This window comes from Pipra filicauda, unplaced genomic scaffold (assembly GCF_003945595.2).
Source record: "Pipra filicauda isolate LSUMZ 115617 unplaced genomic scaffold, ASM394559v2 scaffold230_size2164044_pilon, whole genome shotgun sequence".
Classification (NCBI taxonomy): Eukaryota; Metazoa; Chordata; class Aves; order Passeriformes; family Pipridae; genus Pipra; species Pipra filicauda.
In genome coordinates this window covers 394,115-413,164 of record NW_024104344.1, presented here as the reverse complement: position 1 = coordinate 413,164, position 19,050 = coordinate 394,115, and the positions used below count along the sequence as shown (strand labels likewise).

General features: G+C 38.8%; 1 protein-coding gene across 6 annotated transcripts in view; it reads left to right on the top strand.

The window, feature by feature from the left end:
• Positions 1 to 19,050, top strand: part of FHOD3 (formin homology 2 domain containing 3) — a 386,338-nt gene that overhangs the window by 353,629 nt on the left and 13,659 nt on the right. For 3 of the 6 annotated variants that reach the window (XM_027711032.2, XM_039381552.1, XM_027711073.2), the window contains 4 exons: positions 1,044 to 1,236; positions 6,626 to 6,649; positions 9,239 to 9,410; positions 11,484 to 11,645. In XM_027711032.2, the coding sequence (XP_027566833.2) occupies positions 1,044 to 1,236; positions 6,626 to 6,649; positions 9,239 to 9,410; positions 11,484 to 11,645 (551 nt within the window). The remainder of the gene's footprint in view (positions 1 to 1,043; positions 1,237 to 6,625; positions 6,650 to 9,238; positions 9,411 to 11,483; positions 11,646 to 19,050) is intronic. The other 3 variants (XM_027711038.2, XM_027711086.2, XM_027711078.2) reach the window with 1 other exon arrangement.

Genomic DNA, 19,050 nt, shown 5'->3' with positions numbered 1-19,050 from the left:
CAAGATTTGCAGATGGGTTTAATGAAACTGTGAGAGATTTTCCAACTTCTGGATAATTTCCAAATTGCTATGGTCAAAATTAGGAACTGGATTCCAAATGATCCCAAATTTGTGGATATACACTTGGAAAGTTGATTCAGCTCTTCTTTTGTTTTCATAATGATTTGGGGTTTATGCCATAAGTAAGCAGAAATCCCAATTGCAGTGAAAGGGAAGTGAATTCACTAGTTTAATGTTGTGGTTATCATATGCATTCTACAAGTAAGAAAAATATTAATTTTTCCCTATGATATCCTGAAACTACTTCTGTAGTTCTTAAAAATTGTTTTCATGTACTTTCTAGAATTTCATCTTTCTAGAATTGGGAAAACTTTTTATCATCGGGAAGGTAGATGTAGTTAAAAGGAATTCCCATATATTTTTAAACATTCAGCACTCTGTTGTAAATCATGAAGTATAGAAACAGTAGTAAAAATTGCAAATAGTGCAAAAGCTCTGAATTCCACCGAAGAAGTAAAACTGTGAATTGAGAGTATCCCAAACTAATGTACTTGGTAGCTAATATAATTTTATGGTCAGTGTTTTGAACCAGAAATTCTTTCCTTCTTGTGTTTGCTAGCCTGTAAATCTGCATTCTTCTTGTCTAGGCTTTGCCCAACACCCTAATAGGCTCTTTGAAGTTGCTTAATTCAAATAAATAGAATTGAAACTTAATAAATATTTTTTCTATAACTGAAATGAAATTGATCGTTCATGTGCCAAATTAGTCATATAAAGTAGATGGAGTTCCACAAACATCTTATCTTCTGCATCGGCCTGGGAAAGTAGACGGGGATGGAGTTATCATAGTCTAGACTTTCATGGTTTTAATTATAAAACATACCAATGTTATGCAAAGCATCCATGAAAATTGTGTAGCACAAAGGAAGTGATGGGAGCTAAAGTAATAAATAGATTCAGTGAAATGTGCATTTTTTTTCCCCAGAGACCATAAATAAAGATTTTTTTTTTCCCTTTGCATTTATGAGTGCATTGTTTTCCAGGTTTCACTCATTTTTGTTATTTATGGGTCATCCTCCCTACGCAATACGTGAAGTCAACATCAATAAGTTTTGCAAAATTATTAGTGAATTTGCTCTGGAATACCGCACCACCAGGGAACGAGTTCTGCAGCAAAAACAGAAACGAGCTAACCACAGGGAAAGAAACAAGACCAGAGGGAAAATGATAACAGATGTAAGTGGCAAAATGTATCTCCCACAGCACGGATTTTTAAAACTTTCTTTCATTGAATACAATATATGAAGTGTTGCTACTCTCTATTTTTATTCTTAGAGGTTCTTCTACTGTAAGTAATGAACTCCGTTCGCTTAGAAGACAAAACTTGCAAGTCCTTGATTGTGTATATTTTCTGCTTCATACAAGTGTATAGGATGAGAACAAATTGAGATTAAGCATCCAAAAAGAGCTTTTCTCTGTTGCACAGTGTCCAGAATATCTAGGAGACAGGACCTGTCTGAAAAAGCAAAAAAGCCTAGACATTTGACTCCTAATTGAGAACATAATTTAAATTACGAATCATTGTAGCCATTTAAGTGATTACAACCATACTTGGATGGATTTTTTTCCCTCCATCTTTGACTATTCTAATATAGTCTTTAGTCTTGGAGTTTTATATATTTTTATGTTTGTATATATATATATATATATATATATATATATATATGCATGCACAGGCAGCAATTTTCTTCTTAACTTTGAAGTACAGAACAGCCAATTTTATGGGAACAGTGTACTTTGGAGTTCTAAAAGAATGGACAAATTTATGTTCTCAGTAGATGTTACCCTGCAAACTTTGACTGTATGGTTGAATACTCATAGAATAAATAAAAATAAGATCAGTTTTCTCAGCATAGTAAGTTCTAAAATCCCCTTGATTTTTTCTATCTTTTTTTTTTAAAGTTGATGTAGTTTAACTCAATCCAAATAAAGTTTTAAAGTGCCAGTACTTCATAAAAATTTCCAGCTGTCTCAAAATCCAAATGTGGAGTCTCTGTTAGATGCAAGTGGTTCATTGCATATGAAGCTATCTCTGCCTTTGGAATGAAAGCCCTGAGCTGATTACAGTTTTATAGCTCAGGTAACGTGGGTCAACATATATATATATATGCATTGAAACTGATATAAACTGAGATTGTATTTAAGTCATTGTCTCATGATCATTTGTAGATCTTTCCTGGCAGTATCCTCTTTACATTTGGAAATCTGCCCCATCTAGAGAAAATGTTAAACCTCTATTATTATCAAAAGATTTTCCTTTTGGTCTAGCCTCAGGTTAAGGAAGAGGCTCTGATTTTATACAAAGGCTATAATATAGTCATACAAATTTTCAAAACTACCACTAGGGAACTGAGATGACTTTCTTCAATTGCTTCTTGACTGACATATTCTAGAGGAGCTAAAAGACAGCATTGACCAAAGAGTTTGGTGAATTAAAATTTTTGTTTCTTCAAATAGCTTTCATACTTTTTACTAGTTTAAGCAATATTGAAATGCAAAGAAATTACTGTTTTCCTACTATATGATGTAGCATTTCTGTATTATCTGTCCATAAGAACTGGCCGTGGCAGCACAGAAAGCTTCTCTGTATCCTGTTCCTGCAGAAAATGCTAGAGGAAAAGGAGATCTGATCTCTGACAGCTGGGTTCAGGAAGCAGAGAAATGGGACCCTTTCAAATCCGAAAAAGGCTCAGGCTTGACAGCAAGTCAGCAAGGAGCAGAGCCAGGGACAATGGCTGTTTCTTGAAAATAGAAGAAAGGAGGCTTCAGGGCCTTTCCCAGAATAAAAGTATTATTGGAAGAAGATTCTTGTTCAGCTCAAGATAGTGTTGAGATTTGGCAAGAATTAAATGCCATCTGACAGCTAGTGTTACACCTAAAAATATCTTGTAGGTCTCAAGAAAGGGAGCATTTTTTGCCTATCACTAATTTACAATTATAGAACAGTCCGATTAGCTTAAAACCAAAAAGCCCGCTGAAGTGAAAAACCAACATTCTTTAAAATTGCCCTTATAGGAATGTTTTTAAGGGAGTTATTCATGTGACCATATAGTTATTTCAGAACTTGCTAAATCTCTTTAACCATAGCCCAGTAATATGGCCTCATTTACCTTTCGTTTGAATTGCAGTAGATGGTAAAACGGAATTAAAGTTGCATCAGACTGTTTGTTGTGGCTTCCTTTGACAACTTCAGAGTCAGATCTACATCAAAACAAGTTTCCAAGTCAGCAGGGTGGAAGATACTTATGCGTGAAGAATGATGAAAATGGGGAATTTTACTGTAGTCTTGTTTTGGCTGTGGTTTGTATCTGGTCTTGATTTTCTTAGTATTTTATATTCAAAGGCATTGGAAAGGGAAAATAGATCAGTAATGCATTGACAGTGTGTTTACTAGTTACAAAATACTGATAGGAGAAAGCTAAGGTCTTGACATTGGAAAGAAACTCTTTGTAGAAAGTAATTACAATATGTAGTAGTCATGTGGAATTTTAATTTCTGCTTTTGGTGACCTAAAAGTATTGTGCAGTTATTTGAAATTTACCTTCCTGTCCTTTTGAAAGTTTCCTCAGGTTCTCATTTTTATCACCTTACAGTATATTGCTTTTAGGTAGATGAAGAGGGATTTTAGCAAAAGTGGGAAAAGAGTAAGCCAGAACCAAACCAGTTCTTAACGAGAAGTCACGTTATCTCTTAAACCTTGGTCCCCCCTGCAGTCTTGGAAGGCAGAGGGGTGCTGGCTCATTCGATGGAGAGAGTCTGCTGGCTCTTTGCACGGAGAACTCGCATCAGCTTCAGCAACTACTCACATGGAGTAGGGCTGAGGAACACGATGGGGAATATTTCCAGTCTTTCTTTCAGCCTTTTACCACAGATATCTTTATGTTTATGTGTTCTTTAATAGCTGAAGTGGACTGGGCACTGTCAGTTAAAATTTTTGTGAATGTTGTCTGGCGGGGAGGGGTAAGGAAAAAAAAAAGAACAGTGAGTTGCCACAGTTTCGCAGGGAAAATTGCCTAGTTTCTGTAACCTTATGTCTGGCTTTAGCCAATGTTAGTACTCATTTCAGGTCCTCTAAAAATAACAAGCAAGCAAAATAGGGAAGAAATGCTATTATCAAAACAAGTCTGAGCTTTTTAATGATTTGTAGTAATAGTAGGTAATATAAATATCTGTCTCTCAGATTTATGAAACTCTGCTTTTCATGATACTTAAGAGTTTCAATTCCAAAATTGCTATGTAATAGAAATAATATTTTGAAACAGCAGATCCACCACATATAAATGCTAGCCTAAAGGAAAAACATGAGGCCAGGAGGTAGGGAAGGAGAGAGATCTCAGATTGTCCTGCAACATCCGATCTTGGGTGACAGAAGAATCAAGCAGAAAATTTTCCTTAAAATTAACTTGTTATGCCTGCAAGTGGGATTCAGTATAGCAATATTCTTTCACAGCTTTTTGGTAATATTACATATGACAAAATTCCTAATTTATTACTATTGCTCAGTGTATTTACAATGATGAAACAAATAATGAAATAAAAGGTAGAATGTACACACCTGGGTGAGAGCAAATTCCCTTGTGAAACAAAAAGTTAATTTATTTATTTTGATACCTTCACTCCTGTTGTCAGTATTTGCTGGGGGCAAATGGCTCTTCAGACATGGAAACATGATGGAGGTGGTGAACTGCTCCTCCTGTGCACTGGAGTAGCTTTGGGTGTAGAAGGACAGTGGTTCTAGCAGTGACTGCTCTCCACCCCGAGCAGGAGGAAGAGAAATTGTAATTCCCAGAAGGTGAGCAAAGTCAAGCAGAGAAGCGTACATTGCCCTTAGAGAAAGTCCACAGCAAATCACTTTTAGCTAGATTAGGCGGGAACACCAGCAGCTGGGACTTTAATAATCTATAAAAATCTAGCTTCATATAAAGTAATAATATCATACACTTTTGCTTGGAACACAGTCTTTGCAATGTGTGTTCTCTGCTATTTTACCTTGCAATGCTTGCCTTTTTGTATTGTTTAGCCTAATTTGCTCTCCTGCTGCCTTTTACTTATTAGATAGATGTACAGGATGATGTATTTGATCAGATGAATAGGTAGATGGGATTAGAATACAATAATGTTCTTGCTTCCCATTCTTCTTCTGTTTCTTATTCATGGCAAAAAGTGAACAGTGGTCTTCCTCGGAAGAATTGCTTAATAGTGTGACTCCCTGCCCCCAGTGGGTGGAAAAAAGACAAATAGATCTTTTTAATATAAAGGGAACATACCTGCCGTGCTCCCTCTGCAAAACACACTGCCTGTTTTTCTGTTAGTACCACTGTGTCCAAAGAAAAATAAGCATCTCACTCTTTGAATAAAACATACCCTTAAAAAGTAATGTTAATGTGCTGCTCAGCACTCACAGCTAATCTTCTTATGGAGATTGTGCTGAAACTAAACTGAGGGCCAAAGTAAATCAGGCTTTCATTTTTAATGATGAATGTTTCTGGAACAGAATGTATCAATCCCAGACAGAAATCAGAGCTGAGATGGAGATAAGGTCAAAAATATGTATTAGTAACATTAAGGAGGAGAATAGTATTGGTGGAATGCTGCTTCTAAAAAAACAAAACAAAACTCGCAAATGAAAAAATTTCTGGACTGTGTTTGCACTTTATAAACAGTCAAACTGAAAATTATGGAAACATGGAGCCCAGATACTTGAGAAACTGTGTTTTACTTCGGGAACCTTCTGTGTGGGGCATCTTACAACCCAGTGAAGAATTCCCCAGGCATTTGGGAACACAGCTCTAAATAGTTTGCTAACTCCCTGTAAATCCCCAAATTTAAGAACATTCCATATCTCACAATATTTTTTTATGTCTGTTGCATTTAATGTAATGTAACTGTCAAGATAGTTTTACATGCCTGCTGTCACAGAGGGTGAAAGCCCTGAATGACAACAGATAATTGCATCTCTTTAATTTCCAGTATCAAGTATCAGGCAGCTACTGAAGAACTTTAAGCATTTATTCAAAGACTACCCAGCATTTGATTTGAGTGCTCTGTTAAATTGGAATTTGAAAAGCCACAGCTTGAAAAAAGGAATTAAAACAAGCACTTAAGGGTAGAGAAAAGAAATTGCCAAGACGTCGACCTCTGCACTGAAAGAAACAACAGCCAGGACCTCCCTGTGCTGAATAGAGCACAGGGAAAAGGAGAGGGAGTCCTTCCTAGTGTTCTCAGTTTCCATGGGGCAAAAAGTGGGCAAACAACTGCACAACTCAAAGGAGAGAAATAGGATCGGTTAGGGCTAGTTTCAGTTCATAATTTCTCTAAGAAAAATCAGGAAATTTTTGCATACCCTACTGACAGTGACAGACTCCTCTACATACAATTAGCTAAAAAAACAAAATGGAGCAAGCTGTCTAAAGAATGAAATCCTTATATGTTTTCTATTTTTATGTCCTCCTATTGCATAAACAGTACCATGGTTACCTCTTACTCTGTTGTGGTTTGACCATGCTGTCTTTCCTAAATCTTGCTGTTTGTCCTTCTCCACCCTGTCCTTTGTTTCCGGTGCCAGACTGATGAAGAGGAGGATGCTGAGGTATGGTTCTCTGAAAGAGCATGTCATCCCATGTCTCCTGTGTGCTGTGACATCTAATTTCTAACTCAGATAGTATGGACTGCTCAACTCCATCTGCTCAGCTGGAACTATGAACCATGACATTTTTCTCATACCTTTTTGTCTCAATAACAAGAATGCATTTTTACAGTCAGCTTTAACCATATGCATACCTGTCCTCTGGAATAAGGATATCCTGATCTGAGGCCTTAATAATTTTAAGTTTCCTCATTTCATTTCCTTAATGTCTCTTCATTAAACTGGAAAGTATCCTCATCACCCAAAACGTCAGTGATCCAAATGTTGTGGGGATCATAAATTACCTTGGGCTAAGGATTATCAGGAAAATTTCATACTCATTATTAAAATGTGTAATCCCACATGGTATTATTTTATAAAGTGTTCAAAAACAATAGGATATAGGGATGTTAAGCAAATTGTATTGTTTTCTTTGATGTACAAATTGAGAATAAGACACTTCAGTCATCATAGAGGTGAGCCATGTATCTATCATGAAGTGCTTCTGAAGGTGATGTCAAAAATTAATGAGTGAATAAATAATTTAAGAACTATAATGCTCTAGCTATATTCATAATAAAACAGTTTATTGGATTGAGGAGCATCTATTGTGCAGTGCATTTGATGTTCAGCATTAGAGCTTTCTTCAATTTGCTGAACATAAACAATGTGACTTATTGCTTACTGTTTCACAGTGGTGGTCATTTGCTCAAGAAACTGGGGTTTGGGCAGTAGTTTATGGCAACATCTGAAAATTAAGGAGTAAAATATAATTTCTGGCTCCAGAGCTTCTCCCCCCATGATGATTTGTGCTGTATAGCTTGAGACACAGAAAGAAAATTACATGAATTAACCTGTTTATGCCAACGTTTAACTAACCTGTGTGAATAGTAACTAACAGTTATGTGAAGGCTTTATCCTTGGGGTTTTTTCTGAGATGGTATTGATTGTCTTTACAACCCACTCTGTATGAGAGAGTAGTCTTAATGCAAAAACAGCATGCACTTTCATAGAAGTTTCTCTGTAATGTTTTTCTATCTTTTAATTTCACATGTGAAACTCTAGCACTTGCATACTTTCACATCAAAATATTGCAAGCTAATATTTTAATAAGAAAACAAACTTTGCACCATCAAAATAGGTCTCATGCTGGTATATTTAGCTCAGTGCCTTGTAGGGATTATTGTTTTGCTACTCAGTTAATTTGCTACCTTACCCCAAAAAGTCGCTATGTTAAAATAGAATCATACTATCATTAATTTCCAGATTAAACACTTTCAATTTGCAACCTTGACAGCCCTGGGGACTTGATCAAAGCTCTGAAAGTAGGGCCCAGTCTTTTCTTCCAATTTGCCATTCTCTGACAGAAAGGCTTTGCAGGTTTGCATCCCTTTAACTGACTGGCTTGATACCACCAAGTGAATAATTAATGTTGTTTATTACGCAAAGGAGGAAGAGAATGCAGCACTTTTCCTTTCATCTGTGCTGAATCAGTCAGAGTAAGAAAGATTAAAAGGAGAAAGAAAATGTATTTCAGTGTCTGATGCTAGGCTGATACAACTGAGAGACCGAGGGGTGTTGTTATCTGTTGATGCCTGTTTGTTGTCAACGGGTTGGTATTTTCTGCAGCCAGAACTGTATTTTAAATGCGCTCTGACCTTTCTGTAGAAGACCATAGTGGTGAATACCACCATCACAGCCCTTTGTAGGCAGTCTGAGAAGGGAGAGCAACCTAGTAATGCAAGGTCTTCTCCTTAGAAAGTACCCATTACTGCTGTTCTCATCCGTTCCTAGATGGTTGCTTTCAGTAACTGGTGGGGCTGCTGCATCCCCACACTGTGCATGCCCAGCTAATGTAGCTGCTGTTGTTCTTCATGTAGTCGTGGTGACAGGGAAGCAGAGGGCAGATCCCTCATTCTCTTGTAAGGTTTTGTTTGTTTGCTGACTGCAATTTTTGTGTTTTGACTGTGAAATAATTTGGCTGGGTGTTTTGGGACCAGAGATTTTTTCAGGGTTACTGGTAATGTATTTTAAGGTTTCTTGCAGATAATTGTGCTTTAGAGCAGTTTGAGAATTTTCTGTGCAGCAAGGCAGAGAGGCAAGAGGAAAAGGTGTCTCTTTCTAGACCACTGTCCCCATTTTGCCCTGTTACTGAAAGTTGTACAGAAAAAAAAAGCAATTTCTTGTTTGTGTTGGGTTTCATGCCGCCCCCCTCGGCATCATGCCTGACCCCAGATCAGTCTGGATTGAAGGTTTCAAAGCAAGTCCTTGCTTTGTACCTTTTATTCTCAGACATAAGGACAAAGCTCAAGCTACTGCATCTGTTTTGACTCTGACTGTGTCTGCTCCCTGCTGTCACCCTCGTTTAGATTTATTTCTGGTCAGGGTACATGCTTCTGGGAGAGGAGCAACTGTTGCTGGGCTCTTTTGGGAATAGCTGCACTCCAAACCAAGCCTTGGAGGGCACTTTTCTCCTTGCAATTCACAGTCAAGACTCTGGCCTATTCTCCATGCTGTTTTCAGTTGAAACAACAAATCCGTTTCCTCCCACAGTCTGGCAAGTTCTCCAGCAGCTCACCCCCATGCCAGAGCCAGCCGCAGGGGCTGCAGTACGCCGAGGACGCTGCTGAGCACGAGAACATGAAGGCTGTGCTGAAGACCTCCTCCGTTGGCGGGGAAAGCACCATGGCGCTCGGGGTCCGCACTCGCAGCCGGGCCAGCCGAGGTAAGTGCCAGCAACTTTCCTGAGTGGAACATGGTGCTGATAACACCAAGGTTGTAGTTTTGATCCCCGTATGGGCCGCTCACTTAAGAGTTGGACTTGATGATCCTTGTGAGTCCCTTCCAACTCAGAATATTTTTGCAATGCAGCAGCCACACGGTGGCCCAAACATGGGTCATGGACCCCATGTATAGCACTTATGGCAGAAAAGGTCAAAGGGGAAGGAGAACACCCCAGGGTGTTTTCATGCTGGAAGTGGCAATTTGGGGCACGAGGATGTAAAAGAATTTGCGTGAAGTTTTAACACATGGATCACAGCCAGAGTAGTGCCTGGGGGTATTAGGAGTCCAAGCCTGCAGAAATTCCCACCTCTCCCCACACCATGATCGTGACTGCCCTCTAGAACCCCAATTTTTATTCTTGTTCTCATCATGAAAGCAAAATGGGGCATCCGGGGAATCCATGATGTGACTTTATTTTTATTTTCAATAGAAGCAGATAGAAAGTAGCAATTCAAATTGAATCTAAAAGACCTTGCAGCATTTTATAAAATGAATGATTGAGTAGAGGAAAATGGATAGGAAAAAGATGGTGAATCTTTTAACCACGACCCTCCGAAACTGCAAAGAAGTGGGTATTTTCTTTTGTCTTCTCCTCACTTCTTCCATACCTACAATCCACGGAAGATGGTTTTGGAGTGAAGGTGATGCACCAAAATTCAAGTCTTCAGTTTCCTACTTAGGTATTTTTTCTCCTTCACATCTGGGTATCTTACACTTTCCTGACTCTTTTTTGGTTTGACTGCACATCCAGAGCATCCACCACTAAGTTTCTGTGTGTGTAGTTTATTAAGGCTTAAAACCATGATCCTATCTAATTTAGAGGTTTCACAGCCCCAATTTAAGAAGCAAGTCAGCTAACTGAAGTACAAAGATTAAATACTTCAAGCTGCACTGCAACAAGCTGAACAGCTGAAATAATCCATTGAATGCTAACGAGACGTGTGTCCTGATTGTGAGAGTCTGTATTCCCCTGAAGAACAGCAGAGGCAGAAGATGGGTGAGCCAGACAGAAGCTTGTCAGGAGTGCTATTGTAATACAACTGCTCCTGACAAGAGCCAGGAGACAGGCAGCAGAGCAAAGGCCTGATCAAAGCTGTTGTTTATTGACTTCAGGGATGTGATATAGATTTACCTCGTTAGTGATTTTTGGCAATTCTATTACACCCACGCTTTTGCAAAGCTCACTGTCAGTGTTCACACAGCACACTAGCCTTCAAATTCTTTAAAAACAAAAAGCACACAGAACAGCAGTCAGTAGTGGAGTAACCCAAAGATGTGTCATGCAGAGCTTTGTGGAGTAAGGAGTGCCAGAGCCTTGGATTTGGAAACATGGCTCACTTGTTTGTTTGTGGTTTTAACCAAAATTGCTTATTTAGCTTTTCAACTTGCCAACAGCTCTTCCTTTTCTGCTCATAACAGAGCAAATGCAGTTGTGCCAGAACATATACAGCTTTGTGATGCGAAGGTGAATTCTTCGTTGTGAAAGGGACAATGAGACATGTCAAACAACACTCCGTGGCCTTTTCATGTCTCCTTTGCACTAGGTTGGGACACAAATGCTTGTAAATTTATTCTGTCTCTCTTTTGGTACAAAGGACCTGTGTTTCTGATTTGCATCAATCCCTAACACGTGCCCTGTCTTCTAGTATCTGCATAACAAGGGGAGAGGGAAACATACTAGTCATCCTTGGCTTATAGGCAGCCTCTAGCAGACATTTGCCAGTTGTATGGTCAAGAGCAAGACTCTGAGGCTGAAAGGAACATAAAAAAAAATATATATATTTATACACATTATAATTGCTTTTGAGCTCTTGGTTCTCTGCTGATACAGCAAAGAGTCTAGGGTATTATTTAGAAATATTCTTCATTAGGAAAAGTCTTCTTTGGTCAAATTGAAGTTGTGATGACTGAGCTGCCTGCTGCAATTTCCCAAAAAACCCAATTACAAAACCAAAGTGACTCAAGAGACTTTCTCTCTTCTTTTCCCTTTAATTCACTTGCTGGACTTTTCCAGGCCGTATCGGTTCATGGAACGCTGGCAATGATGATTCACCAAACGCAACAGATGACGCAGCGGATGAGATCATGGATCGCATTGTAAAGTCCGCCACCCAAGTGCCAAGCCAGCGAGCGGTGCCTAGAGAGAGGAAGCGGTCACGAGCAAATAGGAAGTCATGTGAGTATATGGCTATTCAATTTCTCAAAATAAGCAAACATGCAAATATTTATGTATATCGGTGTAGGAACCAGGCCTTAATAGGCAGACGTGCATTGGTAGTTCATAGTTGCTTGAGTGTGTACTTATGATTGGCTTGTGTTCCTCTTACTACTGTTTAAACAATGTTGTGTGCAGTGGATGGCTCAGTCTTCTACAGAACTTGAAATGTCCTTAGCAGTAAGGGAAGAATGGTTTATGGTACTTCAGAGCTGATGACAGTACTTACATGTAACTAGAGAAGTTAGGTCAGGACCTCAAATGGAGACTGCTTAAAATGCTGTAACTTTTGGTGAACTGGCATAAAGATTAATAGCTCTATCTGTAGCTGAATTTATTCATAAAGCAAAAAGTAGCTTGAGATATTTCACCTTTTAAAATCTTTCTCTCTCGTGCTGTGTGCTATCTTTCCGCAGCCCTGAAAACAAAATGTCTACTGCTGCTTGGCTGCAAAGTGGTTATAGAGGAGTTTAACTTCCACTGGGAAGAAAAGGTAGCACATTTATAAGGTGGTCTTTCAATGATGTAGTGTGACCGTGGGGCTGAGCTGCAGCGCCCAAGTTTGAGGAATTTGGTTTCGTGCTTTAGTAAATACAATGTGTAAGAGGTGATGAACTTTCTGGTTTGTTTTTTTTTTCCCCTCATGTGCAGAGACTACTGTAATTACTATGAGAAGGATAAGTATCCAAAAATCATAAGATTTAGTGTTTAATGTCATTCACCGTATGTGGCTTTTTGACTACCTTTCCATCCATCTTTTTAGCATTTCTGGGAAGTTAGGACAAAGAGGAGTCAACAACAGTGAGTGAAAAATGACACAGATTTTCTTCTTTGTGGAACTGTTCTAACATAATGGGTGCTCAAAAACATTTGGTATTGCTATAAACTAGCATGTGCTGAAAGCATATTCACTTTCCCCAACATGCTAAGAAAGGAACTTCTGCATGTGGCAAGAGCAAAGGCAAAACAGACACTATGGTTAGATGAGCCAGTCTCTAAGCAAAGAAAATGAGCTGACACTGGATTGTCTGTCTTACTTTCTGTCATACACTGTGCCTTACCTCTTTGTGGCATCACCTTCTGCTGCTACCCACTTCCCTACACAGTTCTGGTGTTCTGCACGTGCTGACTGCCCCAGTTGGCTTGTGCATATGAAAGAAACCTCCTGTATGTCTGCCTATTTCTGTGGTGTATCCCATGATAAGATATTTCCTCTGTTAGCAACACTATCTTCATGCACACACATATCAAAAGTACTTTTTTCCCAAGGAAGCACTTGCTGCAGGGAAAACAAAACAGGATAATTATGATTAAAATACTATATATTTTTCAATTGAACTTTCTTTTATATTCAGTAAAAACATTAACAGAGGTTAAACATTCAGTAAATGTTTAGGCTGGGACTGATTTCCATTGTAATTAATCATGATACAATCCAGCTCTTTTGCTTGTTTTTTCTTCAAGATCTGGATGAGACTCTAAAGTGGATTAAAAGGCAGTTTCAAAACAAATATAAAGTTCAGTAGTTTAATGTCCCTTTCAGCTGACATGTGCAGATGTGTGGAAGGAGAATATCTTAACTAAACTATTTCACTCAGATAGATAGTATACCTGGATGATGAACTAATGAAGTAGATTAGCTTTAAAATACACTGAGGTGCACTGAGTGGCACCTCCACTCAGGAGGCATCTCCAGGAAACGAACAGAGATCAGCCCTTGTTAATGCATGATGTGAGTTAATAAATGAGCAGAAGATATTTCAGGTAGAAACACATAAACATTTTAGAAAGTGGATTTTTAGTCATACCTTAATGATTTAGATTGGCAAACACTATGATATTTATTGCCTGCAGAGCAAAGAGACCCTATTTTCTGATGGGTTTGATTCACCACCTTCAATCCCATGCACATCTGTTGGCTTTTGCCATGAGCCTGGTATTCAATCTGCTCATGGACATCAAAGAGAAATTCACTTGAAAGGAATGATTTTCTCTGTGCATCAGGTTGCATATGTCTCACTGCTTTCAGTGCAGAACTGGAAATCTTGTCAGGCTTACTTAGCATTCAGCAAAGATTTTAGTGAACATGAACTGAGATATGCTTTTAGCAAAATCAGAAACCCAAAAGATTTATATGCAATTGCACTGTAAACATTTCCTGTGATTCAGGCAGAAGGTTCTCACTGGCAAGGGATTTTTTTGCCTTAAAAGAAAAATGTGAAGTAAAATGTGAAGTAAAAAAAAACCAAACAACTCAGGTCATTTATAGGGGAAAGCAGAAACAGGAATATGGAAAAAGTTATGTTCAATTCAGGAAGTACTTGTAATGGGAAAATGAGACATTTTGACATGTTCATTTGAACCATTTTACCTTTTGTGTTTGTTGAGAAGTATGAACATATCTGGTATGCAGAGAGCTTAGTTTGTAATGAGGTAAAAGAGTTTGAAAGCTCAGAGAAAGCAGCAGAACTGTAAAATGGAAGGAGGAATAAGTCAGTGAGTCATCCAACAAAAGATAAATGGAAACATATGTATGTGCTGGTTGGAGATAGGAAGGTCACTGATAAGTCATGATATGACTGAAGCTCACTGAGACCTGGTAGGAAGGAATTTGTTCAGTGGGAGCTGAAGTGGATTACAGAAGTCTAAGGAATATGCTAAGTGCATAACAACTGAGTTCCTGTGATGATCTGAAGAGAGAGAAGTTAAGTCTGTGTTAGACCTTTACACAGTGGAAGGTTTTAAGGATAAAATTTGGCAATTAGAAGTACAGTAACCAACTGGAAGTCACTGCCTTATGACAGGTGTTCAGTTACCTGCCTACCAGATGCAGTGGAGTGACATTATATATGAGAAAACATTACAGTTGTACTTGTTCATCAGAAAACCACAGGACTCATTAAGCCACAGAAACTGAAATGCTCTATCACCCCCTCGAGGTAATCATTCAAAGATAGCTTCAAGAGCAGTCACAATGGGAAGCTTCTGCTGGTTTAAAGTTGAAAGTTGAAGGTTTTTAATAACGTTATGGGGATCTGTTCAACTTAGCAAAGAAATAAAAAATGAAATAATTAGGATTGCCTGGTTCTCCTACAAGGTTAGAGGATAGCCTTCACAAATGGTGCCATAACAAACAATGAGTGCAAGGGAAAGTTGGGATAAGGAAGTTTTAAGTATCACTCTATTTGATAGTCCAAATTTCAGTTAATCCAACTGCTGAAGTTAATTTCTAGGAGCTTACAAAACAATATTACAGGCATTGCACCAGTAGATTTGGGGAAATAAAAATTAAACCCTCTGTATAAGACACCTCCGAGATTTCAAAAATCAGTCAAGAAAGAATGTTATTTAGTACAGAGAGCTGCATTAAAAAAATATTAATATAAGGTAGATAAGGAGAGTTTCCTGTGAAGATTACAAGAAGTGAGGTAAGAGAAGAAATTTTATAAACAGTAATGCTTCTTAGAAAGTCACGTTACTAAATGAGAGTTTCACACCATGATGAACCAGCCAATTGTGGCAATTATTTCAAAATGGGGGAGACAAAAGATAAGTCTTAGAGCCACAGCAGCTTTGAGGCAACAGAAGACACATAAAGACCAGTAAAGCAGTATCATTCATAAAATACAAATTTTACTTAAGTACATTTAATTAAAGAGCCCTCCCAAAACTCTATAAGAGAAAATATGGGTGAGCAACTGGCTCACAGGTCAGACACAAAGAGTTATAGTGAATGGGATGACATCAGACTGGTGACTGGTCACTAGTGGGATTCCACAGGGCTCCATCCTCAGCTCTGTGCTCTTCCACATCTTCATAAATGACTTGGATGCAGGACTGGAAGGGATACTGAGTGAGTTTGCAGACGACACAAAACTGGGAGGAGCTGTCAACTCCCTCAAGGTCAGAGAGGCCCTGCAGAGAAACCTTGACAAATTAGAGGACTGGGCAAACACCAACCATGTGAAATTCAACAAGGGAAAGTTCTGGATTCTGCACCTGGGACGGGGCAACCCTGGTTGTGCGTACAGACTAGGGAATGAGAGGCTGGAGAGCAGCGCTGCAGAAAGAGACCTGGGGGTCCTGGTTGACGGCAACTTGAATGTGAGTCAGCAGTGCCCTGGCAGCCAGGAGGGCCAAACGTGCCCTGGGGGTCATCAAGCAAAGCATCACCAGCTGGTCAAGGGAGGGGATTGTCCTGCTCTGCTCTGCTCTGACTGGTGCAGCCTCACCTTTAATTTTGTGTGCAGTTTTGGGCACCACAGTATAAGAAAGATATTAAGCTATTAGAGAGCATCCAAAGGAGGGCCGCGAGGATGGTGAAGGATCTAGAGGGGAAGCCTTATGAGGAGCAGCTGAGGTCACTTGGGTTGTTCAGCCTGGAGGAGACTAAGGGGAGAACTTACTGTAGTCTTCAATATCCTCTTGAGAGGAAGCAGAGGGACAGGTACTGATCTCTTCACTCTCATGACCAGCAACAGGACTCGAGGAAATAACATGAAGTTAGAGTCAGGGGAGCTTTAGGTTAGATATCAGGAAAAGGTTTTTCACCCAGAGGGTGGCTGAGCACTAGAACAGGCTCCCCAGGATCACAGCACCAAGGCTGCCAGAGTTCAAGAAGCGTTTGGATGATGCTCTCAGGCACATGGTGTGATTCTTGGGATGTCCTGTGCAGAGCCAGGAGTTGGACTCAATGGTCCTGGTGGGTGTCTTCCGACTCAGAATATTCTATGATTCTATGAAAATAGGAAGATAATGCTGTTTTCTTATTTGTCCTGGCTATTTATTTAAATATCCATCCCTTAATAGAAAATCGGTCTTCTCAGGTTTAGACTCTTGCTGAGGTGCCATCTCTGTGTTGATCTCATTAAACTGGTTGGGTCTGTCTCAGGAGAATGATACAATTCCTATGAATCAGCACTATGAAAAATCATACTTCAGTTAAATAAACATGAATAAGCATATGGAAGATATTTTCAGTAATTCTGGCATACGCAGAGCAACACTTGTGAATGTTGAGCCAAACAGGCTTATTTTCTGACCTCTGTGAATGGCCATAGCAAGGCTCTGAAAAAGGACCGAGGATTCAACAGTCCTAAGGATTCATTATCTGATTCAAATGCTGATTAAGCCACAGGGTAGTAAAGCTAGACCAGCTGACTAGTAATTACCTTAAGGCTAAAACATGAACGTACAAGTATTTTCCTTCTTCTTTATGAATTGTTATTATTAGCAACATTCATGCTTGAAAGTGCATCTTCGGGCTCCCTAAAGTCAAGGCAGTGGTCAAAAAGTGGGGATCCTGACTCAGGCTTTCTAGCAAGCAGGTAACTGCATCAAGGAAAGAGCTCTTTAAAGATGGCTTGACTAGGCAGCGCTGTTTGCATCTACATCTTCATCTGACTCGGAATGGTAAACTGTAATGTAAGACCCGGGTGTGACTGATTTTTGATGGTGAGTAGCACAGTGATGGTTTTATTGGATGCTGCTGGTGACACTGCATGGGGAGGTCGCAGAGCAATAGGCTCATTTTCCCACGCATGCTTTCATCTCAGAGTGTCTGTATGTGCGTGCACTCTTATTTCTCCTAGATTTTATTAGAATTGAAAATATGCTTTAGATTTCAGTTAGAGAAGTGGGTTTGGAACAGATAATAATTGAATCTAATTTAATCTAATATCAGTTTAATCTAATATTCGAAGGAGATAACTTGATCAAACTTATTTGTGATGTTTAAAAAAGAGAGAGGAGAGACATGATAATACCTTGTTCTTTTATCAGACTTTGAAATCACGTGTTAGCCTAATAATATACCCTGTGACAGACCCTTGAGATATGGAAACATCTCATAAGGATTTATTGATTTATTTGCATGATAGCTCACAGGGAGTAAAAAATTCTTACAGTCGTTATGCAGAAATGGATCTGAAGCACCACCCAAGTAATCTTGCATCAGACTTACACAAGTGGACCATGGAGGAGATAGGAATTGAGTCGAGTTTATCTGCATTTTGGACAAATAAACTCAGGGTCAGTGGATTAAATTTTACTACAGAACATCCAAGGTCAGGTATTTCATACTAAATTTCACCTTCAGTAAAAATGAAATAGGAATCAGCATGCAATCATCAGGTGCCAAAACGTGGGAAAGAGCTCTGCCAAAGGACCAGGCATGAAGACCAGCTTTAGACAAGTTTTGGTAACACATGCAGTGCTGATTTGGAATAAACATGTTTGTAAGCAAACGAAATACTATATGGGAGATACTTGAATCCAAAGGTGTGCATTTTTTGTTGAGCATTCATAGGGCACTTTATTTAACTTTTTCTTCTTATTTTCTTTGGTTTTCATTATTTTTCATTTCTGTGTCTCTCCACTTACTTTTTCTGGCTTTGAAAAGATAAAGAAGTGCCAAAATACCAGGAGGGAGACTATTCTGGTATTTATAGCCTGACTAAAAGCAGGAGTTAATGGAAATTATACTTCTAAAAAATGAAAACTTTACAAAAAGAAAATCTATATAAAATGCTTTAAAGGCAAGCAACTTCACTTAGAATTTGCAATTAATTATTTAGGATTTTAGTAGCTGGATCCTATCAGGAGTCAGAGGAGGGGGCAGAGTAATTTAGTGAGTGATGCATATTTAGGAACTACTCTTTGTGTTTAGAAAAAGTAAGTGTATCACTGATGTTTTTCTGTATCAAAGTCTGTTTGTTCTTACACAAAGCACTAAGCCTTCAGAAGGTCAATACCCAGTTAATAAAAATGTAATTATTGAACGAAAATAGAATGTGAGGCAAAGCATGGCAGCTGGAAGGTTATCTCTATTAGATACCAAGATAGCTGGTGTCTTGGATGCCTTTTTAGTAATACATTCTTTCATCCTTAGGATGGCAAGATCTTTGCAAAAATTGGAGAACTAAACACCATGATCTACAATAAATAAAAACACTAACAATAAATTAAAATTACTAATAATAGGTAATGAATGACTAATAAATGCTGTTGACTGCAGTGAGCTGTAGAAATTGATGTACCTAAGCAGGGTGAGGTCTGTGTAGTCCTGTATCTCACCTGTGCCAGAGGCCAACATCAACAGCTATTGGAGAACGAACAGGAGAGGATAGAATCGTAGAAGCATAGAATCATTCATGTTGAAAAAGACCTCCAAGTTCATCAAGTCCAACCTTTGACCAAATACCACCATACCAGCTATTATGTGGCATAACCATTAGCCACTAAGCTATTAGTTGCATAACCCATAGCACTTATCTTGAGTTTTGATAGCTGTAAATCAGTGTATGTATTTAAAGTATGAGGCTGAATAGCTGGTTGCATATTTTCAGTTTTGTCCATTGTAATTGAT